The sequence below is a fragment of the Anabrus simplex genome, chromosome 6 (genome assembly GCF_040414725.1).
Source record: "Anabrus simplex isolate iqAnaSimp1 chromosome 6, ASM4041472v1, whole genome shotgun sequence".
NCBI lineage: Eukaryota > Metazoa > Arthropoda > Insecta > Orthoptera > Tettigoniidae > Anabrus > Anabrus simplex.
This window is the reverse complement of record NC_090270.1, coordinates 234,056,294-234,082,852: the sequence shown is the minus strand read 5'-3', so window position 1 is coordinate 234,082,852 and position 26,559 is coordinate 234,056,294. Positions and strand designations below refer to the sequence as shown.

The 26,559-nt window shown below is 38.4% G+C and overlaps 1 protein-coding gene across 1 annotated transcript in view; it reads right to left on the bottom strand.

The window, feature by feature from the left end:
- Positions 1 to 15,108, bottom strand: part of LOC136876375 (ankyrin repeat domain-containing protein 40) — a 37,414-nt gene extending 22,306 nt beyond the window's left edge. Inside the window, exons 1-2 of the mRNA XM_067150267.2 lie at positions 14,708 to 15,108; positions 481 to 812 (exon numbers count right to left, since the gene is read on the bottom strand). Coding sequence (XP_067006368.1) covers positions 481 to 812; positions 14,708 to 14,832 — 457 coding nt within the window. The 5' untranslated portion in view covers positions 14,833 to 15,108. The remainder of the gene's footprint in view (positions 1 to 480; positions 813 to 14,707) is intronic.
- Between the last annotated feature and the right edge of the window lie 11,451 nt (positions 15,109 to 26,559).

Below are 26,559 nucleotides of genomic sequence, written 5' to 3'. Positions count from 1 at the left end.
AAATCTTGTGATGTATGTATTTTGTAACTCTTTGATTGTGTGAAAGTCTTGAGAAGTTTCACGTATTGAATTAAAATAATGTGCACAGAGCAAATACATGTTAAACCTATCGTGCTTTTAGTGATTTAGGCTGATGACAACATTTATATATATTGAAACCGGTCCCATAAATAAATAAATGTTGTAGACAACATCTTGTACAACTTATATTTGTATTGAAAACTTGGAACTTTACTGGAATCTTAACTTTGCAACGGTATTCATTAAGAAAGAAATCAGCTTCCCCTATCTTTACACTAGTCTATTTGCAGACCAACTTTGCTGTTAGGGAGTGCAAGCTGAGCTGACTCAGGACATCTCATTCATAAGTTAAAATTAACAGACATGGAAAAAGAGACAATGATTGCTGATTCAGACTGGTGAGAACAATTGCATTTTCAAATTCACGAGAGTGTCCTGAGTTAGTATAACTTACGTTACCTTCATTTGAAGAAGTCCCATTACACTGTTGATTGGTTTTGTTTACTGGCAGAGTTGTAGTTGTCATGGGATGGTCTAGAGCAGAACTTTTTCTGGACGACATGCCGTCGAGAGGTGGATGTTTCAGGTAATGTGGAGTAATAGGTAGAGATGTTGGCTGTGAAGGTACAGTGCTGACACCTGGCTCTAGCAACTGACAGATCTCAGGAACGGTACAAAGCGCTGCTGGAGTTTCGTTCTTATTGGTGATAACTGTAGGGTCTGCTCCATGAACCAGCAACAAATTAACTATGGCCTTATGACCTCGTTTGGCAGCCCAATGTAGAGGAGTCCTGAAAAAAAAAGAAATAACTACCATAAATGCTCTACATAGCACTGATGGTGATGTGGTATGTGCATTAATTTACAACTTTCCTACTAGTAAGATGACTTTTGTTGTCAGGATTCACTTGATGTAGCAAACCTAGGGTGAACAGATGTCAGGATATTACCTGACATGCACTGCTTTTTTAGTAGTTAGTATTTAGAATCTTGCTATGGTGAACCTGTTTCAGGTTATTGCTGTAACTTTCGCAACAGGATCTGGTGTTCAGATCAATTTAACCTTCCTGCTTCAATTCTACAAGCATCACTGAACACGTACATTGCTACAATAATGTTCTTTCCTTTGTATACTGGTTTAAAGTTAAGAACTTCATATTTAGGTTCCGTATTGAAGCAGAATTCACATCAAAGAAAAGTACAATAAGTTCCACCTTTTCAATACATTATATTATGTGACAGTTTTACGTTACAGTTAAACCTTCACATTTTTATACACTCGGGACCGGTTTCGACAGTGTACCTGTCATCATCAGCCAAGAACAATTAATCGAGGACAATAAACCTTATAATACTTCAGGTATGATATAACAGTGAATATAAAATTATACATTATCTATCTACAAAAAGGTGTGAACATGTCCAGGTAAAAAATCACGATTTAAGAAAAATCATAGTCCTGTAGGGTGTACACTTATAAACTATGATTTTTCTTAAATCGTGATTTTTTACCTGGACATGTTCACACCTTTTTGTAGATAGATAATGTATAATTTTATATTCACTGTTATATCATACCTGAAGTATTATAAGGTTTATTGTCCTCGATTAATTGTTCTTGGCTGATGATGACAGGTACACTGTCGAAACCGGTCCCGAGTGTATAAAAATGTGAAGGTTTAACTGTAACGTAAAACTGTCACATAATATAATGTATTGAAAAGGTGGAACTTATTGTACTTTTCTTTGATTTGTATACTGGGGCTACTATGACAACTACATTAATTTGGAATAGCTTGCTCATACACACAGTATCAAATATGTACAGTATTTCAGATGATATATTATATCCCAACCCATTGCCTTTTATATATCCCCAGAAATCTTATCAATTCTAGATGCTTTTCTATTTTTCAACTTTTGTATCTCTCTGTAAACATCTCTGTTAAGATCAATTTCAGTACTTAGCTAGTATTAGGCACTTCTCCCTGAACATTACCTTATATCTAACTATCTTTACAAACTGCTGACTATACACTTTTGCCTTCTGTAAATCCCTAAAATGTTGAAAGTTTATTTTGAGTACAATAATGTCATGAAAATTCAATATTCATTATTTACCATTTGTTGGTCATTCTTCCTGTCATTCTCATTATGTTCCCAGTTCTTCTTCTACTTCTTATTCTCCTCAAAACTAAGGTTGGCGGGTAACATGCATATCTTCCAAGTGTTTCCGTTCTTTGGCCAACAGATTCAAGTGGCAATAGGTGGACCTGCCTTTAATGTTGTCTGTAAATTGCATTCTTTCTTTGGTCATTCAACCTTCCATTTTCCCTTCAAACAGGGTGGTGCACCAGTCAGAATGATAAAGTAGCCTAAGTGGCACATGAAACTATTTCTTCTTTTGTTAACATTTGTTAAACCGAGATCATCATCGTTATGAATTCCTTCCAGTAAGCCAGGTAGGATATTCTAGAAAGATGTGTTTCCAATTGTTACGGTTTTGGTATACTACTCTCTCTAGAGCATACCATGTTTCTCCTCTCTTCTCTAATCTGGCCTAACCACCTTTTTCTAGGCATCCAATCAGTTTTTGTCCCAGAATGATCTTCTCAAAATACTGCCTTAGAATTCGAGTTGCCTGCATCTGCTTAACATGTCTTAGCCACTTCAACCTTGCAACACTCAGCCTTTCTTCCACGGCCCGGCTGATCTTGAGGTCCCTTTGTATTTGATCATTCCAAATTCTGTCTCTCCTAGTTTTCTGTAAAACTTATCAAAGGAACTTCATTTTACAAGCTTGCAGTTGACTTGCTTCTCTTTTATGTATGATGCAACTCTCTAGACCAGGGATGGCGAACCTATGCCACGCGTGTCACTAAGTGACACGCGAACACGATTTCGGTGGCACACAACATGCACATATTAACGTTTTTATGTAAGTCTTGTACTATAGACTATACATATCTCGTCTATTGTATTGCCATAGTGTATCAGGTTTAAGAAATAAATACCGAAAATCTAAATTCTAATTCCATTTGGATGTGCATTATGGTAACACTGCAACACCAATAGGTCCGGAAGTCAAGTGAAATAAATATCAGATGCGGCGGATGAGCCATTCGCTCACCCACATCAGTCTAGTGTGTGGTGGCCAACAGCGCGTAATTATTCTTACTGTTAGTGTAAATGTTTATTGAATTTTGTAAGAAGTAGTTGCCAAGATATTATCCCAATTTCGAGATTTGGAGAAACTATCGCACTTTATTTCAAAACCTCATGTTGTTCAAATACGTGATATTAAGGTCAATTGTTTGAGTGGTTAGATATTGACAGTTTAGAAATTGGAGATGACTGAATTTCAAGAAAGCAGTACATGGGAAAACAAATTCGTACAACTTGGTGAAAACCGAATGTGCTGTTGATGAATACTCTCTCCACAAGCCGGAGAGCTTAATGCTTGAACAGTGGAACAGCCTCCCACAAAGGTTTTCGGCCATGAAGAAACTTACTATAGCGCTAGTTACTTTGTTTGGGTCATCATACGACTGCGAGCAGCTGTTTTCTACAATAAACATCGTGAAGTCAACAGTTAGAAACCGTCTTGGTCCAGATCTACCGGGCGAGTTGGCCGTGCGCAGCTTTGAACTTGCATCCGGGAGATAGTGGGTTCGAACCCCACTGCCGCCAGCCCTGAAGATGGTTTTCCTTGCTTTCCCATTTTCACACCAGGCAAATGCTGGGGATATACATTAAGTAAGCCCACGGCCGCTTCTTTCCCACTCCTAGGCCTTTTCTCTCCCGTCGTCGCCATAAGACCTATCTGTGGCGGTGCGACGTGAAGCCAATTGTAAAAAAACGTTCAGATCTAAGTGTTTCTCGTGTGTTATTGAAGATAACAAGTTATGAACCTAACATAAATGACATGGTTACTAAGTATTTTTGCGATATTGGCAAAATACGACCCCGAAATATGCGATCAAATGTATTATTATTACAATGTAGGTTAATGTAAAAAAACATATTCAGAAACATAATTTGGAATTAGGGTTGTAATTCGGTGGTGGTGGTGGTGGTGTTGGCGGTGATGTAGGCGGGGGTGTGTGTGTGTGTGTGTGTGTGTGTGTAGCCATTACAAACGAAAGTAACAACTGGCACAGTAGACAGTTGAGGATAACAATGCAGACTTAAAATGGCACACTAGTTGGAGAAGGTTCGCCATCCCTGCTCTAGACTATATATCATGATAGGCAGGAGATGTTTTAAACATGGTCTGTTTAGCCCTCTGAGGAACTCCCTTGTCCCATACTATGTTCCATACTTGATGAAAGAAAATGGATCCTTTTTGCACCCTGTTCTACACTTCATTATTGACACTTCCATAATTTGATAGTGAACTCCCCAAATATTTAAAGGTATTCACACATTCAATCTTCTCTACCTCGAGGGTGGGGTTACAAGAAGTATTTGTCCTGATATCTTTCATTACCACTGTTTCTCTCTTGCTCACAGTTAACTTATATTCTCTGAACTTGGTGTTCCAAAGATCCAATCTCCTCCGAACATCCCTCTCAGTTTCTCCCCAAATGGGAACATCATCAGCAAAAACAAATGCTTTGAGATTTTCATTATCTATTACTTTAGATTTATACTAGTTTCCATGAGTGAAATCAAGAGCAATGGGGAAAGATAACTCCCTTATTGGACACCTCTTCTTGTTTTAAACCACTGAGATCTTCAATCTCCTATTTGAACACTACTTTCAAAATCATACAGCATCTGAACTTCTTTAATTACTGCTTCTGGAATGTTATATTTTTCGAAACATTCCCATATTTTTTTCTCTCTCTCTCTCTCTCCACACTGTCATATGCATTTTCCAAATCCAAAAACACAAACTGCCCAAGTGAAAAAATTAGGTATGTGGTTCCCCTATTTCTTCTAAATCCATGTTGTTCCTCTTCAAATTGGTCTTCCATTATTTCTCTCCATCTCTTCTATTTTTTAAAATTTTTTTTACAATTGTCTTTACGTCGTACCAATGTGGATAGGTCTTATGGTGACGATGGGTTGGAAAGGCCTAGAAGTGGAAAGGAAGTGGCTGTGGTCTTAATTAAGGTACAGTCCCAGCATTTGCCTGGTGTGAAAATGAGAAACCATGGAAAATCATCTTCAGGGCTGCTGACAGTTGGGTTCAAACCCACTATCTCCTGAATGTAAGTTCACAGCTGCAACCCCCCTAACCACACAGCCAACTTGCTCGGTCATGTAAGTACCTTTCGTCTAAAACATTTCATAAAAATCGGTCCAGTGGGAAGTTGTTGGTAGACTGCAACAAAAAAAATTAGATACTGTAACTGTATATTTCAGGCTTGTAGGCCATGGTTTTAAAAATGTATGGAAGTCCCAATGTTTCATTGTAAACTGGATTTTGACATTTTCAAGGGTTCCACCATCTTCAGCAGCGGTAAGGTACCTATAGATGACACCGGTAAAAAAGGGGGGGGCAAAATGAGAACTGTGTTTTACACATAACGCTATTTTATTGAACAAGAAACTAGGGCACTTAGCCCTGGACTATCCCCTGCTGGAATACAGGTTTAGTTTTTCTCCATTTTCTTCATTCAACTATTGACAAATTTATCTTCATGTTAAACATTAGTCCCTATAGGTGACACCGCTCAAGTCAAGATTCCCAATAGATGACATATGTCTTGGCCCAATAGATAACATATTTTAAAACACACAAAAACATTTAATCTCGATTACGGTTACAAGGAAGAACATTTCTACTAGTGTTAGTCAAGGTAAACAGTTGCTAGTACTAAAAGAAATATAAAAGGTCAGTCTCAAAAGTAAAAAATTAATCAATCAAATCAGACGACTTTAAAGTAAAAAAGGTGATGGAACCAGTCTTCAAATTAAAAAAAGCCATGAAATCAGTCCTTGGAGTAAAAATGCAATGAAATCAGTCTTCAAAGTTTAAAAAATTGACTATCAAAATGCAAGCACAGTTTTAATATACAGCATTTTTAATTATGAATGATATTTTAGCTGTATTCTAATGTAGTTTCATTTCCAGCTTCACTCCTTGCTGGAATAACATAACCTTCCATAATCACTTGTATATCATCAAAATGAAGATTTTCTTTATTTCTTACCTTGAGATTGTTGTATAAACTGTCAAACACCTCAGACACAATAACTGAAATTGCTTGTTTTGATACTCTAGACAAATATATAAGCAAAATGCCCGAATCACTCGTTGCTAGGAATCTTAAAGTTAACATACAATTAAAAATAAAAAACTGCCATTGATGGAGCTGGCTTTCCGATAATCTGTATCATTTCTTGCTATTTCAGGCCCATTACTGTCAACAAGAACTGAAAATCATGTAGGAGCATTCTCAAGAAAACTTTGAAAGTCTGCTGCATTACGATTTAAAATTTCTGACAAAACCCTTTCCAATATTTTTTCTTTGCCACACTTTGCATCTTCGCTTTTTCTAATTGTAATCGCTAAAATAATAGAAGCTGCAGCTGTAAGTATTTTCTTCTTCCTGACCCTATCCATTGTAACCTCACAAACAGCTATTTTGGTGTGGACACAATGTTGAAGAAGTTTAACCTGGATCCGCCCAGCGTACCATATATGGAACGGCAAACTACATCATCTTCTTGGACTCTTATTTATTGAAACCGCGCGCGCTGTACTGTTTACTACGGTATTGTCGTGTTCACAGAAGACCCGCATAACATCTTACGTGTTTTTTTAGTACAGTGAAACCTCATGAATTTACCGAGCTCAGAATATTTTAAGCAAGCCTTGGACCTATGGGAGTAATGGAGTCCCACTCCCATTTGACAGGCGAGGGACTCCTTGGAAACACTTGGCGAACGAAATGGAATTCGATGGGGAGCTATCAATATTAATGGGGCTTATGGAAGAAAGAAGGTAGAACTGGCTGAGTCAGCAAAGAGGATGCATCTGGATATGCTAGGTGTAAGTGATATTCGGGTCAGAGGAGATAATGAGGAAGAGCTAGGAGATTATAAAGTGTACTCGACGGGTGTTAGAAAGGGACGGGCAGAGTCTGGGGTAGGGCTCTTCATCAGGAATACCATTGCACGCAACATAGTTTCTGTTAGGCACGTAAATGACCGAATGATGTGGGTAGATTTGTCAGTTAGAGGAATTAGGACAAGAATTGTATCTGTGTATTCAGCATGTGAGGGTGCAGATGAGGATGTTGACAAGTTTTATGAAGCATTGAGTGACATCGTGATCAGGGTCAACTGCATGGATAGAATAGTGCTAATGGGCGATTTCAATACGAGAGTTGGGAATAGAACTGAAGGACACGAAAGGGTGATTGGTAAATGTGGGGAAGATATGGAAGCTAATGGGAATGGGAAGCGTTTCCTGGACTTCTGTGCTAGTATGGGTTTAGCTGTTACGAATACATTCTTCAAGCATAAGGCTATTCACCGCTACACATGCGAGGCTAGGGGTACCAGATCCATAATAGGCTATATCTTAACAGATTTCGAATTCAGGAAATCTGTTAGGAATGTACGAGTTTTTTGCGGATTTTTTGATGATACAACCACTATCTGATCTGTAGTGAACTAAGTATCTCTAGGCCTAGGGTAGAGAAAGTGAAATCTGTCTGCAAACGAATACGGGTATAAAATCTCCAGGACGAGGAAATTAGACAGAAGTACATGGATATGATTAGTGAGAAGTTTCGAACAGTAGACAGTAAGCAGGTTCAGGATATAGAAAGTGAATGGGTGGCATACAGGGATGCTGTAGTAGAAACAGCAAGGGAATGCCTAGGAACAACTGTGTGTAAAGATGGGAAAAGGCGAACATCTTGGTGGAATGATGAAGTGAGAGCAGCCTGTAAACGTAAAAAGAAGGCTTATCAGAAATGGCTCCAAACAAGGGCTGAGGCAGACAGGGATTTGTACGTAGATGGAAGAAACAGAGCGAAACAAACAGTTGTTGAATCCAAAAAGAAGGCATGGGAAGATTTTGGTAATAACCTGGAAGGCTAGGTCAAGCAGCAGGGAAACCTTTCTGGACAGTAATGAAGAATCTTAGGAAGGGAGGGAAAAAGGAAATGAACAGTGTTTTTGAGTAATTCAGGTGAACTCATAATAGATCCCAGGGAATCACTGGAGAGATGGAGGGAATATTTTGAACATCTTCTCAATGTAAAAGGAAATCATCCTGGTGGCGTTGCAAACAGCCAACCTCATGGGGAGGAGGAAAATGATGTTGGTGAAATTATGCCTGAGGAAGTGGAAAGGATGGTAAATAAATTCCATTTCATAAGGCAGCAGGAATAGATGAAATTAGACCTGAAATGTTGAAGTATAGTGGGAAGGCAGGGATGAAATGGCTTCATAGAGTAGTAAAATTAGCGTGGAGTGTTGGTAAGGTACCTTCAGATTGGACAAAAGCAGTAATTGCACCTATCTATAAGCAAGGGAACAGGAAGGATTGCAACAACTATCGAGGTATCTCGTTGGTTAGTATACCAGGCAAAGTATTCACTGGCATCGTGGAAGGGAGGGTGCGATCAGTCATTGAGAGGAAGTTGGATGAAAACCAGTGTGGTTTCAGACCACAGAGAGGCTGTCAGGATCAGATTTTCAGTATGCGCCAGGTAAATGAAAAATGCTACGAGAGGAATAGGCAGTTGTGTTTATGTTTCGTAGATCTAGAGAAAGCATATGACAGGGTACCGAGGGAAAAGATGTTTACTATACTGGGGGACTATGGAATTAAAGGTAGATTATTAAAATCAATCAAAGGCATTTATGTTGACAATTGGGCTTCAGTGAGAATTGATGGTAGAATGAGTTCGTAGTTCAGGGTACTTACAGTGGTTAGACAAGGCTGTAATCTTTCATCTTTGCTGTTCGTAGTTTACATGGATCATCTGCTGAAAGGTATAAAATGTCAGGGAGGGATTCAGTTAGGTGGAAATGTAGTAAGCAGTCCGGCCTATGCTGACGACTTGGTCTTAATGGCAGACTGTGCCGAAAGCCTGCAGTCTAATATCTTGGAACTTGAAAATAGGTGCAATGAGTATGGTATGAAAATTAGCCTCTCGAAGACTAAATTGATGTCAGTAGGTAAGAAATTCAACAGAATTGAATGTCAGATTGGTGATACAAAGCTAGAACAGGTTGTTAATTTCAAGAATTTAGGTTGTGTGTTCTCCCAGGATGGTAATATAGTGAGATTGAATCAAGGTGTAATAAAGCTAATGCAGTGAGCTCACAGTTGCGATCAGCAGTATTCAGTAAGAAGGAAGTCAGCTCCCAGACTAAACTATCTTTACATCGGTCTGTTTTCAGACCAACTTTGCTTTACGGGAGCGAAAGCTGGGTGGATTCAGGATATCTTATTCATAAGTTAGAAGTAACAGACATGAAAGTAGCAAGAAATATTGCTTGTACAAACAGGTGGGAACAACGGCAGGAGGGTACTCGGAATAATGGTCTGCAATGATCTAACCTGTTACGTCTCAATATAATTCTGATAGCTCGTTTCTGTATTTGAAAAATAACATCAAGATTTGATTTGTAGCAGCCCCAGAGACCAATAGCATAAGTGATGACTGAATGGAAATATCCAAAATATGCTATTCTAACATATTCTTCACTACAACTATTAAACAAAATCCTTAAGGCAAAACAAACAGAACTCAGAGACTTCCCTATTTTTTTAGTATGACAATCCCATCTTAATTTTTCATCTATATGGACACCTAAAATTTTTGTGGTCAACGTATTTTCAATTGCATTTGCATTTAATACAAGGTTGTGGTTTTTTTGCAGTTTTGTCATGGTAGTTAGATGCCTTGAATTCCATGTACTGGGTCTTTTTTAAGTTCAATGTTAATTTGTTTTTCCTGAACCATGATTCTAACCTAGACAGGACTGTATTTGCTGCAGTTTCTATAGACATAGGGTCAAGATTATTAATAATTATGTTTGTATCATCAGCATACAGAACTGCAGTTTCTACTACCCTGCGGAATACCTAAATCTATATATTTTACCTGAGAGTGATATTCTCATTATGCCCTTTACTGTTACAATGTGCAATTTCAACAAACCGGGATTGTTTATCCAGGTACGATTAAACCAGTCGTTAACAATTCCTCTAACTCCCATCTGATATAATTTGTGCAACAATATTTCATGATCAACAGTATCAAATGCCTTTGAAAGGTCAAGAAACAGTCCTATCACAGTTTCATCATTATCAAGATCATTTACTACCAACTGTGTAAAATGTGATAAAGCAGACAAAGTACTTCTGCCAGCTCTGAATCCGTGTTGTGCATTATTTAACACGTTATATTTGATTAAAAATTTAGTAAGCCGATCTTTCATAGCACATTCAAGTATTTTTGAAATAACAGTAAGTATTGATATTGGTCTGTAATTATGTACATCATGTAAGTTTCCACTTTTAAAGACTGGGATAACTTTAGCTATTTTTAGGAGATTAGGAAACTGACCATTAGAAAATGATTCATTGATGAAGTAAGTTAAAGGCTGTACCAGATAAGGAGCACATTTTTTAATGAGTTTTGTGGGAATTTCATCTACACCTGTGGAAGTTTTATTCTTCAAAGACTGTATGATTTTAAGAACTTCCAATTCTGTTACTGGAGTTAATTGCATAGAGTTTTGCACAAAGGTTGGGAGTTCTGGTAATACATCTGATTTATTTGCATTTTCAAGTTTGTATGGTAGTGATAGAAAGAAATCATTTATAATTAGTCAAATGATGGGGAACATTCATTTGTATTCCCTTATAATTTTTTATGGCAGCAACTTTATTAATAACTGCGTGTCTGTTGGTTTCTCCCTTGATTACATTCCATATGGTTTGTGATTTACTGCACGACTCTTGTGCATTACCTTAGCCGCCCTAAGAACTCTTCGATAGACTAATTTGTAGTTTTTAACATACTTACAAAAAACCCAGTCACAACTCTGCTGTGCTAATCCACTTAGTAATTCACATTTTTGACTTCAAATCTGTATACCCTTTGTGATCCATGACTTTTTTTCTTCATTAATTACTGCAAGTTTTTTTGGAAAATGTAATTCAAATTGCATTTTAAAAATGCTTAAAAAGGTCCTATACTTTTGGTCAATGCTATGAACAAATGTTATTGGATCCCAGGTCTGAAGTTTAAGACTCAATGCCTACAGAATGTACTTCCTCCTCCTCCTTCTCCCCCGCCCCCGATCCACCTTGCTCTTCCTCTTCCTAGCCTCTACTCTACATTTCCCTTTCCTCTTGCCTGCCTCTCCTCTTTAACAATTCCCTCTGCTGATCTAGCTGCTGTGACTCATACTGATTCCTCACTGATACCTCTCTGTACCCATTCCCTGTTCCCTTTAATTAGCCCACCTGTCTTCCACCAACTCCTTCATTTTCTTCTATACTATGACTGTTACATAATTTTCTCTGAATTAACAATCCAGCAAGAATCCCACCAACCTGACACCTATAAATAATCTATTTGCGTTACTTGACGTTGATTTAGGAAACATTTAAACCGTCCAGAAATATTAAATTAAAGAGATATAGTGGGACTATTAGCTATAACTGCTAGCGTAAGCTTTGTTTTAAAAAATTCAGAGATACTGAAGGTAGACTTACAACCTTACAGAATAATGATCTAATTCTTGTATGGTCGTTTGTGACCATGGATGTGCCTTGTGGTCTTGGTACCAAAAACCACTGGTCCACAGCTTTTGTAGGATCAAATTCATAAACTGCAAGTACATTCATATTACACATCATTAAATCACACAAAATGTTTGTTTCTAATGACGACCTGAATCTGTCTTGTATAAGGTCCATCTGACTTTTTTCTCACTCACATGATGCTGTAGCGACTGGAAGAACACACACACAAAAGATAGTAGCTGTGCCAGAATAAGAAATCTGTCACTGCTTGCAAACCCCAACAGTCTGAACAATTGTTTTCTTCTTCTAAGAACATACCTGCCAACTTTCAGAAATCAAAAATAGGAAGATTTTTAATTCTTGGATTTCATCAAGTATATTGCGCCACGGTCTTGGTAAAAAGAGGACAAGATAAAAGGCATCCATATCTACAGTTACAATGCGAATTAATCATTACATTTAAAATCTTAAACTAAGAAAACAAAAACGATTGCAAGAAAATGTACCTAACAATCATTCTCATTTATGACACATAGATACGAATAGTAACATGTAGACAGATAAGTCAAGAACTGACTACAACTTACCAAATGGTGAGGAATATACACATGTAGGTGATAGAGACTGCTGTGTTTACTTGTTTAGCATTGAACTGGCAGCTAACTTTGCCCTCTTCAACAATGCACTGTCATACTGCTGCTCATAACACTTTCCACTTAGACTTGATTTGACCACCAATAGTTTACTGAGATTTTAGTCATTCAGAGATGATCAGAATTGTGTCCTTGTCTTTTTTACCTGGCTGAACAATCTTTCACACTCAGCATTGCTGTGTGGAATTGTCAATATTGAGAGCATTACTTTTGTGATTCTATCATATTTGAAACACCCACCTGCACCTCGTATATCCCCTATAGCAGACCAAGAACAATCTACTCTTTCTTCTTGCACAACAGACAATGGTAAATCCTCCACTTGGAGAGCACAAAACTGGCACTGTAATGCATCCATTGCTTCTTGGTCATCTTCACCATCTTTCACTGGCAATAAAACAGGAAACTTTGAAACAAAATACTTTATGGCATTGAAGGAAGAAGTCTGCAAAGAATTTATCTGAGCTACTTGAGCATTAACAAAAACATCACTATTCAAATTAAATTCATGAATAATATAATCACAGACTGCAATAAAATAGTTCCTGACATGCAAATAAAAGTTTTTCTTCTCCTCAGGTGCCAGATTTTCTACAAAACGAGATGTTGAATAGCCAATTACTAAATTATCATCAGCTTTCTGATTCTCTCTCGTGTGATAGACCACTTCTAAAACTGTAGGATATTTTTTTTATAACCACTGGCTTAACGAACCTACACAGAATGTCCTTCAACATATCCGTCAGCATTGATCTTATGACATGAATGTGAGGCGCTTGCGACTGCAGAACTTTATTAGTTTTCTCAAATGTAGGAATAATAAATGCAGAAATGAGCAAAATGCTTTATTAAATTTTGAAGACAGAAAAAGAAATAGTCTCTCCTCTCGTGAAATACTGGCAGTGCAACTAGACTCCTTTATTTTCTTCACAGATGGAGATGAACTACTCTCTGCCTTCCTTTTTCCAAAAATAACAGAAGCTTGGTCTTGTACTCTACTGACACAAGGACCAAATTCCATTTCTGTATTTCATGTGCCTTTAGCTTGGGAATTTGGAAATACTTCAGAGATGTGTCTGTGCCATTGGACCGCTTTACCTCATCCTTAAAAAAAAAACTCTGAAGTGGCTCCCACTCTGAAATCAATCTTTCCAAACATTTCCCAAAGGATAACCAGCATGTACACACATGCTTTAATATTTTTCTAACATCAGTTTGGTACAAAGCTTGATACATTTTGAGATGATCTTTTCTCTTCGAGCTTTTGTCTAAATCAGGGCCTCTCAGGGTGCATGCGCGTGGTGCATGCACTGTCACGGTGCAAAAGACGACTTGGCTTGGTTGACCCGAGTGCAGACCCCCCCCACTCCTCCATTTGGAGCAATAGCGCTTATTTTCTCTTTCCTCACACCCGTCTCGCTCGCTCCGCCTGTCTCCCTCTGCCCCACTTGCGCCGTAGCGCTCCAAATCCAGGTTGAGTTGAGCCGAGTAGAGCCGAGCTTAGCCGAGTAGTCCAGAGAAGCATGGCTCGGATCAACGCTTCGTCTCTGGACTACTCGGCTAAGCTCAGCTCTACTCGGCTCAACTCAGCCCGGATGGCGCAGAATGACATTAGTAGACGAGTAAGTTTGAGTGGCGTTTAAAGAAGTAGGAAAGTTCACAATATGAAGATAAAGTTGGAATTCAAGAGGAAGGGGAGTTAGGGATTGGAATAACTTACCAAGGGAGATGTTCAATGTATTTCCAATTTCTTTGAAATAATTTAGGAAAAGGCTGGGAAAACTACAGATAGGGAATCTGCCACCTGGGCGACTGCCCTAAATGCAGATCAGTATTGATTGATTGATAATGTTGATGAAACTGTTTAATCAACCAAGTTCAAATCGTGTGTATATCTATGTGAATTATATTATTCTGTACTGAAAACAAGAGTAAATTTGAAAGAAAACTCTGCTGCAACGAGTTATTAATCATCAGTATATACTTTACTGTTATCCGAGGTTCTTAGTGGTCACTGGGTGCAAGAAATATATGTAATTTAAATTCTGGATCTGATGATCAAGAGGTCCTAACCTAAGTATAAACAGCAATGGTAAAGAAATGTGTAAAGTGTACGCCTGATGGTCGTTAGTGTTATTCTTGTATAGAGTTCCTTCGGCCAATACACAGAATACGACAGTGATTAAATTGCATTCACCAAATCTCAATGCCTTCAAAAGTTTAGTCTTTATATGACCAACATATCAGTCACTAAAGAGAGTGCAATTTCATGACAACAGCTTCAAAGAAAAACATTACTCACCAGCCATTGATTTCGTGTTTAGCATTCACATTAATACCAGCGCCTAGAATATCTTGAACAGCCTCAATATCACCAATGCACGAAGCTTCCCGCAGTTCTTCCTCCAATGTTTTCATTCGATCCATTCTTCACCCCTTTACCATAAGCTGCGCTTGCGTAGGTCAATATTATCATTAATTTCTCGTAGAGAGTTAACTTGCCTAGGGTAATCACAAAGTTCATTGACATCGGTACTTGTTTACGGAAGAAAATAACGAAATCGCTCGCGGTCTTTTCCAGCACCTGATTTTATCATTCTAAGTAACCTGTCTTCTTCTCCTTCGGTTCTGATTTGTTTTTCAGCCTAGTTTCAGCCGAAGCTCTCTGAGCAGTCACGAAGCTCTTTGAAAGCACACTGACCAAAGAGAAAACTTGACAAAAACATGGCCAGAATCGTTGCCTAGAACAAAGCCTACTAGATACTAGAAGGCCTGGACAGAAAGCCAATTTCTTGCATTAAAAGCGGGTTAATAGTTTTTCTCTTTTCCACCGCTAGGTTCGCGTTTATGTTCTATTGTTTGGCGTGAATTCTATGATGATGTGTGTTACTGCAACATGTTTTATAAGAAGAAATAATATATTAAACTTTATTTTATACGGTAAGGCCTTATCTAACGTGAAATATGAAGAGTTTTGTCGTTTTTTATTTATTTGGTCTCACGATTTGCAATATATGGATGGTTGCTGAGATGCATTTACAGTAACATTTGTTTAGTTATGTGCTTCCAAATTATCGTCAAGGTGGTGGTGGTGATTATTGTTTTAAGAGGAAGTACAACTAGGCAACCATCCTCTATATAACACTAATCAGAGAGAAAAACTGGAAGGGGTCCGACACTTCGAAAAATGAAAGTATCGGCCAAAGGAAGACAAGGGCGACGAAGGGCGTGAAAATAAAAGACTCCCTAGCCCTCGGAAACCTAACAGCGTAGGGGTCGGCAAAGAACTAGAGTTGACCAAGGAAGGTCGGATAGGATATATGAAAGTCAGGAGCCTGGCACAAGTGGAAGAAATGCCAGGACTCAGTTAAGGGCCCCGTGGTTGTCAACACACGTTCAAAATTTCAGAGCCCCTGGGGCCAATTACCGTCAAGTTTCTCTTTCCATTCTGTAGGTTAAGATGGTTTATTGCCAGGCTGAGTGAGTCAGACGGTTGAGGCGCTGGCCTTCCGACCCCAACTTGGCAGGTTCGATCCTGGCTCAATCCGGTGGTATTTGAAGGTGCTCAAATACGTCAGCCTCCTGGCGGTAGATTTACTGGCACGTAAAAAGAACTCCTGCGGGACAAAATTCTGGCACCTCGGCGTCTCCGAAAACCGAAAAAGTAGTTAGTGGAACGTAAAGCCAATAACATTATTTATTATTAACATTATTATGATGGTTAATTTTGCGTGCCTAACTGCACATCTGACACAGCGAAGAAATATGCACACATATAAATTTTCATCTTTTTCCTAAAGATCCGAGTTTACGGGAGAAATGGAGGCCTGCTATTTCTGGACAGGGCAGCAGAAAAGTATCTCTTCCGGCTCCTAATGATAACTCCAGAACATGTAGCTTGCACTTTGTCGAATCAGATTACGGTGTAAGTACTGTGAGGGGAATTCTGCCTCCCCGACAAAGTGTCGTTGCAAATTCTTATTAAAAATGTATTAATATTTACAACGCGGGCGTCAGGATATCTCGAAAAATGTAAACTTGTCCGAAAGCTGAAATTCCTTACCGCTCCAAAGTTTAAAAAGACGTTTCAGTGCCGCGACTGTGATCAAGCACACATCACATACGTTATACTTACATTTTTCAGGCCTGTTCTTGATAATAACGCAAAGAAAGTGACTAATGACTGTGATTTATTAAACAAATTCAAGAGCAAGCCTCTGAGCAGAAAAGTGTTGAAATTATAGAATTAGGGAAAAATCGGGTCAGTACTTCTATTTAGGCCTATTTCCCTATTCTTTACTCCTTTGTGATAAACAAGTGCAAAATGAAAGAACTCTATGAAGTGTAATGTGTTCTAAGTTGTTTTGTATATTTATATCTCATTCACACGGGACAGAATGATAATAAAAATGTATTATTTCGCGTTATTGTATGAATATTCAATATAAGGATATAGACAGAACATGAGAACAATAGAACATAAACGCGATCCAAGCGGCCATTGCCTGAACTACATCGTTCGCCCAGAAATGTGTCGGCTTGTCCAGGCCTTCTATTATAGCGTAGGCAACGCCTAGAAAGAGATACACAAGACCGTCAAATAATACAGCACACTAGACTCGTCCTCGAGATACTTCCGGCAAGTGCCGCTAGAGTACTCTTTACTATTCTGTTTCGCCCGCACATTGCAACACGTACGAATACGAAAAACTATAAAAATTAATTAAAACTCGTAATTTCAGAAGGCAGCAAACAGATATGAGATCAAAGATAGACCAAGAGCAATTGTTTGACTTATTTTCTACAACGTATTTCTTACAGTATGCTTAAACGAAATAAGTAATTCACGAAAGAAGCAGAGAAATCTAATAGCGAGTTTGTCACTTCTTACCGGTTACTTTAATTGTGCCTCAGAGTACCCGATAAGCGGATCGAGATTGTGGTCAAAAATAACTTTGGGTTTAATCGTCTTTTCACCAATTATCAGCGATCCAATCTTTTCCTCCGCACATCTGATATTTTGACATTCGTATTGATGCTGCTGTTTGGTGAGCGATGTTATGCCCGTTACGCAAACATTTAGCGTCGTTTCACCGTACTTCTCTTTTTTCTTCCCGAAAATTAAATTTGTGTTCGCCTCTATGGTGTAGTGGTTAGTGTGATTAGCTGTCATCCCCGGAGGTCCGGGTACGATTCCCGGCCCTGCCACGAAATTTGAAAAGTGGTACGAGGGCTGGAACGGGATCCACTCAGCCTCGGGAGGTCAAATTAGTAGATGTGGGTTCGATTCCCACCTCAGCCATCCTCGAAGTGGTTTTCCGTGGTTTCCCACTTCTCCTCCAGGCAAATGCCAGGATAGTACCTGACTTAAGGTCACGGCCGCTTCCTTCCCTCTTCCCTTCCTGTCCTTTCTAATCTTCCCACCCCTCCACAGGGCCCCTGTTCAGCATAGCAGGTGAGGCTGCCTGGGCAAGGTACCGGTCATCCTCCCCACCTGTATCCCCCGACCCAATGTCTGGTGCTCCGGGACACTACCCTTGAGATGGTAGAGGTGGGATCCCTCGCTGAGTCCGAGGGAAAAACCGACCCTGGAAGGTAAACGGATGAAGAAAGAAGAAGAAGATTAAAATCGTTCCAACAGGAATAAAGCTCCTGAACGACCAATTTTACATGCTTTTCAATTAGGTTTGCTTTTCGGTCAAGTTCAGATACCGTAAAACTTTTTTTCTGATTTCATTACCCGTATCCTACTACTCAATTTACAGATTATTTTCTGTAATTTGGTATTTCATTTTCTCATCCGTATATTTTTTAGATTTAACAGAGATTCTCGTAGACTTTCCTTGATATAGAAACGAGACTTTTATTACTTTTTCGTTTGTGGCTGACGTATGAAGATATGGTATTATCCGCACACTTTATCTTGGTGCATTTACACCCTAGTGCTGAATCGGTCGACCTCGGCGATCTTTGAGATTCATACTGGCAACATTTGAAACACAAACTATGAATCGCTTAAGCATCGTTGTGCGACATCTGGCGTACACTTTACGTACTAGTACTGTTGTTGTTTGCACAACAAAGCCAAAGTATAGAATTCATGCTAGGAACAAGATTCGCATCGAGAAATGTTTTATAATGTTATATAATGTGTATGTGACATAGTTGTTGGCTTAAGATGATAACGGTTTAGAAATTTCATATCGATCGATCATATTCTCGATTCAATTCAGATTTAATTTTCATTCAGTTGGCAGCACCAGGCAGCACTATCGATACCGGGACAGCTCCCTTCTTACTCCTCACCCCCGTACACAAATGCACCAAGATAAAGTGTGCGGATAATATGTTCATCGTTATCTGAATCGGAACTTTTACTAAATTTTGATGACAACACATCATTTTTTTGGAGTTGGACGCTTCCTGCGTTTGACATTTTCCTGTTTGTGAACAGGATACACAACGAAAACAGAAGGAAGTTTAATTGATGTTCTTACACTGAAATCTGTTTTATGAGAAGAATTGCTAGGTACCTAAAGAGATCCTACTATATCACCTTGTGTAGAAATAGTTTGCTTCCATTTCTCCCTTAAACCGCACTCGGAAGGGAAACTATGGAACGTCAATTTTCATGCTTTTTTTTCCTATTTGCTTTACGTCGCACCGACACAGATAGGTCTTATGGCGACGATGGGATAGGAAAGGCCTAGGAGTTGGAAGGAAGAGGCCGTGGCCTTCATTAAGGTACAGCCCCAGCATTTGCCTGGTGTGAAAATGGGAAACCACGGAAAACCATCATCAGGGCTGCCGATAGTGGGATTCGAACCTAATATCTCCCGGATGCAAGCTCACAGCCGCGCGCCTCTACGCGCACGGCCAACTCGCCCGGTCATGCTTTTTTAGTGTCATCCAAAATACAGAGAGGTACACAACAGTGCACCTTCGTCTCAACCTAACAGACACTCATCGACAGAAACAATATTCACAATAAATTGCACAAAATCAACATAGCATCACAATTACTCCGCGTATCACAATGTTAAAAGTCCACCAGGAACAGAATGGAAACCTGACATCTAGCGGCCAAACCGCTTTTTCAGCGACAAATTAGCAGCTATGTCCCGGCCTTGTATATCTCGTAGGCAACGCCAGAATACACAATAAGGCCTTGACATTGAAGATTCGACAACGTCGCTTGGAGTCAGCATGTGACTTCTGTGTTCGTAACACCAAAAACAGTAGACACAATAAGCGACACTCAGCGAGATATCGAGGGACTGCTATTAGAGCTCTCTCTCTAGCGGATTGACCTGAGAACTACTGATTCTGTCATCAGAGCACGTGTATTTGCGTGTAAATTTTTTGGTGTTATTTATGCGTTTTCAGTGAGTTGACATAATTGAATAGTAGCGTGTGTCGTTCCTTGATATCTCCTCTCAACATGAGGGGAAAGGTATGTGCTGTGTTTAGCTGCAGTAACTATGAAGTAGAGAAGAATGCGCGGTCCTTATTCCGGGTCCCTCGTGACAAGAAAATGTAAGTAATATTATGTTTGCATATATATTCTTCCAGTGACAAAGAGATTTTTATAGTACTTCATAATATTTTGACCTGCTCGACCCATATTTTAACTGGCTTAAAATATAATACGCATACTTTATTGTATAGTGCAGCAGTTAACCTTCAATACCGATGTATTGTGCTAGGTGTTATCTGTGGGTTTTGAAATATAAGAGAAGTGATTTGGATAATGTGTACAAGAAAGAAGGGACGTTACCCTTATATTAAAAGATCTGTTCAGATCATTTCCAGGCCAGCGACTTTAGAAATCCTCGACTATACAGCCAAGGGTATGTTATATTTTTACTCTAATTGTACGTAAATATTCCTCAAAGCATCACTATCGACAACAATTTCATACTTTTCTTTCTTTATCCCTCTTCTCGGATTAAAGCCGGTATTTTATAGATTGTCCTTCTGTTAGTAGGCTTCATGTTAAGAGGAAAATTGTCCAGCTTTTAAATGTTAATTCATTGCATCATGTGTGTAAGGAATGTGCCGATATTTTTATTGACAAGTGCCTTAATGTCATGATAAAATGTTTTAAATGAGAAAAAGACAAATATAACCGGAAACGTTCAGGCAGGAATGACAAAGCAAAAAAAGTGATGCATAAATTAAAGATCAAGCCATTTCACAGCAGTCCATTTCACACCTTATTTATATGTCTTATTTCAGTCTTTGAATAATAACCTTTTAAATAACTCTTCATTCATTTATCCAGAATTGCTTTAGCAACTTCGAAGTTAATATATCAATAATACTTTCTTTCTAGACGTTATTTATCCATTTTCGTATATGCATTTCCATTGATATTTGAATTTAGCGCGAATTTTCAGGTCAAGTCACTAGGAGCGCCACTGTCGAATTGTCTCCCATTTTAACAATGCTAAATCCGTAAGTGTCGCGTATTGTCTCTACTGTATTTGGTAACACCGAACACAGAATAACATAGAGATGGCAGTGCCTGCCGCAATGCATTGGCTCGCTGAAGCTGAGTTTTGCGGGCATCGTCATGTTGGCATTACCAGCAGTGCTAGTTAATTCCTTTCCGAGTCTCGTTATTTCCTATCAGAGTCTGTGATTTTAAAAGATTTATGTATCATTATTTCATTGGTTAATGTATCTAACGCAGTAGAAAAGTGCCTTAGTCATAATGATAAGTAGGGGACAGTCCAGAACACTGTTTTCATCGCAGTACCGGTAGTTTAAAATTCGGAAATATGAGCTCAAATAGCCTGTTATTATATCAGATTGTTTTTACTTCAAACGAATTGCCGATTTGCAAGGTGCAACTAAAAACCATGGAATATTTTCATAAAGACCTATTTTAGAGAAAGAATAAGACAGATTATGAACCATGAATATTTATATAATCCTGAATAACATATAGAGTACACATCCACACACAGTATCATACACAATAAAAATATACACAGTCTGTAGGCCTATAAATAAAATAATACACGGTCAATAATAAAGATATCCTGGAAGAGCAGTAAGTATGAGGTAAATAGGCCTAATTGTTATAGAATTGTTGAGCCAAGTTAATCATATCAAAAATAGAGAAATATTTTTACATTGATGAAATGAATTAATTCATCTCAAGGATTATTTTGTAATCTAATGAAATAACCATACCTTAAATAAGTACATAGCTATATGGACTTCAAGTGAGATGAAACCAAACCCCATGGCACTACAGCCCTTGAAGGACCTTGGCCTACCAAGCGACCGCTGCTCAGCCCTCAGGCCTGCATTTTACGAGGTGTCATGTGGTCTGCACGACGTATCCTCTAGGCCGTTATGCTTGGCTCTCTAGACCGGGGCCGCTATCTCACCGTCAGATAGCTCCTCAATTCTAATCACGTAGGCTGAGTAGACCTCGAACCAGCCCTCAGGTCCAGGTAAAAATCACTGACCTGCCCGGGTATCGAACCCTGGGCCTCCGGGTAAGAGGCAGGCATGCTACCCCTACACCACGGGGCCGGCTTCAATGACATTCGCATTATAAAATATAATGTGCACATGACTAGGCCTAATATTTTACTAGTTAGAACACACAAAATTCACTCTAATTAAATATATCTCGGTATGTGTGTTGCATACCAGTAGACAAAGAATTAATTTGTTCCCTATTGTCCACAAAACAGTGCCAGTTTGGCAAAATGTTGGCAAATTTGTGAGAGATGGATTTGATCACTGTAGTTTCTACAAAAGTGGTGAAAACTTGTGGTCAAATATCTGTTGGCAATTGCTTCAATTAGCAATAGGAAATGATTAGTTTCAAGTTCCTGGTCAAGAGAATGACTTTTAATATCCTCATTAATGTCAGTTTCTATGCACCCTTGTAAAACTTTACAAACCAGATGCTTGACCTTAAATGAACTCTGAGCAGAAGGAATTTTAACATCCCTAATACTCATACTTCGCCTGAATGGAATTTCATAAAATTTACAAATTTTGCAAACATCTCGTGATGGTTTCACTAAACCACCCCTATCTTTGACTGAAATAAGGCCATTTAACTTATCGCTAGTGTCTATAAGGATGCTGAGACATTCTGGACATATAATCTTGCTTTCTAAACTCCTGACTACAAACCCTGCAATGTACTCAGAGATGTCCCATGTCATGTCATTGTAGTTTGTCTTTCCAGGTAATACAATATAATCATGATCCAGAAGGCAATGCTGAAGAGATTTTTGGAACAATACCTCAGATGAATACTCTAGCATTCTTGCCTTAAGGAATGATGCACTTATCACATCCTCAGGAGACTTGTTCTGAGCAGTCAAAATACTGATTTTTTCCAGTGGGAGAGCGTTGCCATTTCTGGATTCATGTAACTCAGAACTAATTAATATTTTCTTCAATGCAGCAGTGAATTACCTAGCAGTGGGGTTATTATTATGTCCATCCTGAGATCTAATATAACTAAACAGTCTCTCAAGATGGTCTTGACTTCCTTTATACAAAGGAAAATACTTCAGTGGAATGTTTTCTGACGAGTCCCCAACAAAGAAATCGAACATTGACATGGTGCTCCCAAATTCAATTAGAAATCCCCAAAATCCTGTCTTTCTGGTGGATAAGTACATGGGCTTGTCACTGAATCCCTCCTGTAGCTGCATAATGTACTGTTTGGCCCTCGAAAGGATATCTTTGTTTTCAGAAACATTCTTTAAAGAGCTTTCTTAAATTATTTACCCCTTATACTCCTAGAATTTAGAACATCAAAGAGAATGTTAAATATTTGTATAAATTCAGCTGTAGCCTCACAACCCTGGAAACCTTCAATGTGTTTACTTGAACAATAGAGTAGAGTATCACAAACAGACTGACTTAAAACTTGTGCAGCTAATTTGACCTTCATTTTCATTTCCTATAATGTATGTGTGAATTCCTGACTTTGTTCCCTAGATGCATACCTTCCTTTTGTTGCAACTCGTTCAACATCTCAATAAAATTCCACGCAATTACCTCACCTGACCCATTACGTAAGTATTTCTTGTCACCTAAAGTATTCCTAACCAATTTCAACATTTGGCAAGCATCCAGAAAGAAGTAAACTGGTTGTTTGGTAACTGGGTGGAGGAAATGAGTAACCATGTTATTTATATCTAAGTTACAACCCAGGTTTTCAGCTGAAGTAATATTTGTCGCAGCACCATCATAAGTCAATGAAGTCACTGTCACACCAGAATCATGCAGCAATGTCAAACACTGTTCTGTAAGAGCACTTATTTGTGAAGCTTTTAAGCCATGCACAAAAGGTATCCTAAAAGAACCTTCCACGAATTATTCACAAATACTAAGTGAAGAACTAAGGCTTCTCAAGCTAATGGTGCTGTGTCATCTACATTATTAATCCCAAAATTTACAGACCCATGAAATTTATTGCCATCCCATTCCAAATGTTTCCTTATAGCCATGGAATCAAATAAAAGTGCACAAATCTTAGTGCCTGTGTATGATTTAAGTACCAGAACAGCTTCAGCACAGAACTCAGGATTAGCATCTACACTTTGATACCACCGAGGTAATGTTCTAGGGTAGGGCTGTCCAACGTTCGTTTCTGCGCGAGCACATTCACATGATAACTAAGAGTATGCGGGCGCCAGGTACGATTCCACTAATTCAACTACTGTTATCGGTACTACCACGACTATATAATAATAATAATAATAATAATAATAATAATAATAATAATAATAATAATAATAATAATAATAGATCTAGAATTAAAAATTATATGAAAATATATTTACTCACATAATTAATGTGAAATCTGGCACTGCATGCTCGCTGCAAGTTGAGGAAAGTCTGGTGTGTAATTGGAACAGGCTGCTCTTAACGCGTCATCCAGGTGTGAGTCTGTCAGGCAGGATCGGTATTTGTCTTTATTATGTTCATGGTCGAAAACGCGACTTCACAAAGATAGGTTGAACCAAAACAAGATTGCATCTTCAGAGCAACACTGCGGGCAATGGGATATTTTTTACCGTCCACCAGAGTCCAGAAATTGCCACATGTTGCGTAGGAGGATTTCAAAGAAAGGTCTGAATGAAGGCTTAAAATTTCCATTTCTAATTCTTCAGGATTATAATTTTCGAAAATTTCACACACCCTCCCTCCAAGTTTACAAACGTCAACAGAAGCGAAGGGATTATTGACAAACATGATCACTGGTTCAAGCATTGAAAACTGGCTAAATATGCTACCAAATTCGGACCCAAGAGTTTCAAGATGTTTAGCAAGAGATGAAAAATCATGCTTGCCGCCATGTGTCTGCCATAGATTTCAAATTTGGAAAATGTGAAAGGGAATATCTATTTAAATGGACAATCCATACCTTAATTTTCTTTTTAAATGCATTGACAGTACTTATCATACCTGAAATATTATGATCTTTTCCTTGCAATTCGAGATTTAACTCATTTAATTTTGAGGTGATGTCTGCCAAGAATGCTAATTCGATTAGCCAAGATATATCATCAAGTTCGTGATAATATTTCCCAGGAGATGATTTCATAATGTCTCGTATCTCATCCAACAGGCAGCAAAACCGTTCGAGTGTTTTTCCCCTACTAAGCCACCTTACGTCTGCATGAAGGATGATGTCACCATACTCCGAATCTGACATACTTAAAATATTTCTGAACAATCGATGACGAGTAGATGACGATCTTATATAATTCACGACATGAGTTACAATTGTCATGACATGATCGAACTTTAAAACCTTTACGCATAAAGCTTCTTGGTGAATAATACAATGATAAGAAATAAATTTTGGAAATGATTCATCCTTAGCGCAAAGAGAAAGAAATCCATTATTTCTACCAGTCATAGACGGTGTCCCATCTGTTGTCATAGCGACAAGCTTTGACAGTGGTAAGTTACTCTCTTTGGTGAATTTAACGAAAGCATTAAATATGTCTTCTCCCCTAGTACGTCCATGAAGTGGCAATAGATTGACAAATTCTTCCTTTACTGTAAGATCATTAAAAACCATTCTAGCAAATACACACAACTCAGCAGTGTCCGACATATCAGCACTTTCATCAAACTGGAGTGAAAAATGTTCACACGATTTAAAATCCTGATGTAACTGAGATTCCATATTATTAGAAATCTGTTCAACCCGCCTAGCAACAGTTTGGTGAAACAACTGAAGTCCTTTGATTGAAGATATCAATTCAGATTTATCTTTGTGAGATTCGAACAGAGATTCAGCGGCATTTAGCATAGCTTCTTTCACTACTTCCCCATCACTGAAAGCTTTTTTCCTTTTAGCTAAGACGTAACAAACTTTGTAAAAAGCTATTGTCACGTTACGAATTTGCTGAACTGGCTTCTTAAACGCACATTGTTGCAATGCTAATTTAGATTTCAGGTCTTTCACTTTGTGTTTTCTTAGTTCAGAATTAACAGGAAATTCACTGTCGAATTTTTTGTGATTAGTCAAAAAATGTCGCTGTACATTACTTCTTTTAGGAACAGACACGCTAGCATTACACAATAAACACACAGACTTTCCTTTGTTTTCAATAAAGCAATACTGGTCCTTCCATTCACTGTTAAAGTTATAATTTCTTTGCCTTTTAGCCATGTTAAGACGAGTTATGTTTAATGAAATATAACTGATTATAAACTGAATAATTTAAAGTTTAAATATTAATGAAAAAAGCACACGAAACATGTTGAATGTACAACTTATCACAACACAAGGCACTCAAAACGTATTCCATAAGCTCTGCATAAGCTCACAAGTAATACTGAATGCTCGCCTGAAAGCTAGCAACTGGGAAATTTCCAATTGCAAGACTTTCATAAATCGTTTGTTCATTGTTTACGGCACAGCTTTGTTGGGATTAAAGTTACTTAGTGGGCAAATTGGGTGTCCCATTGTCGTCCTGGTGAAACTCTGTCATAGTAGGTAGTTTATGGCATTGCAATCAAGTGAATCATAAGGAAGCGGTTCTGTTTGGAAGAATAAATATGCGGCTATATTTGGCTCTGTGAGTAGAGAGAGCCTTATACCTGGCGCTAGCTCCCCCATAGTGAGAGGTTTGTGGAGGATTTCCCTTT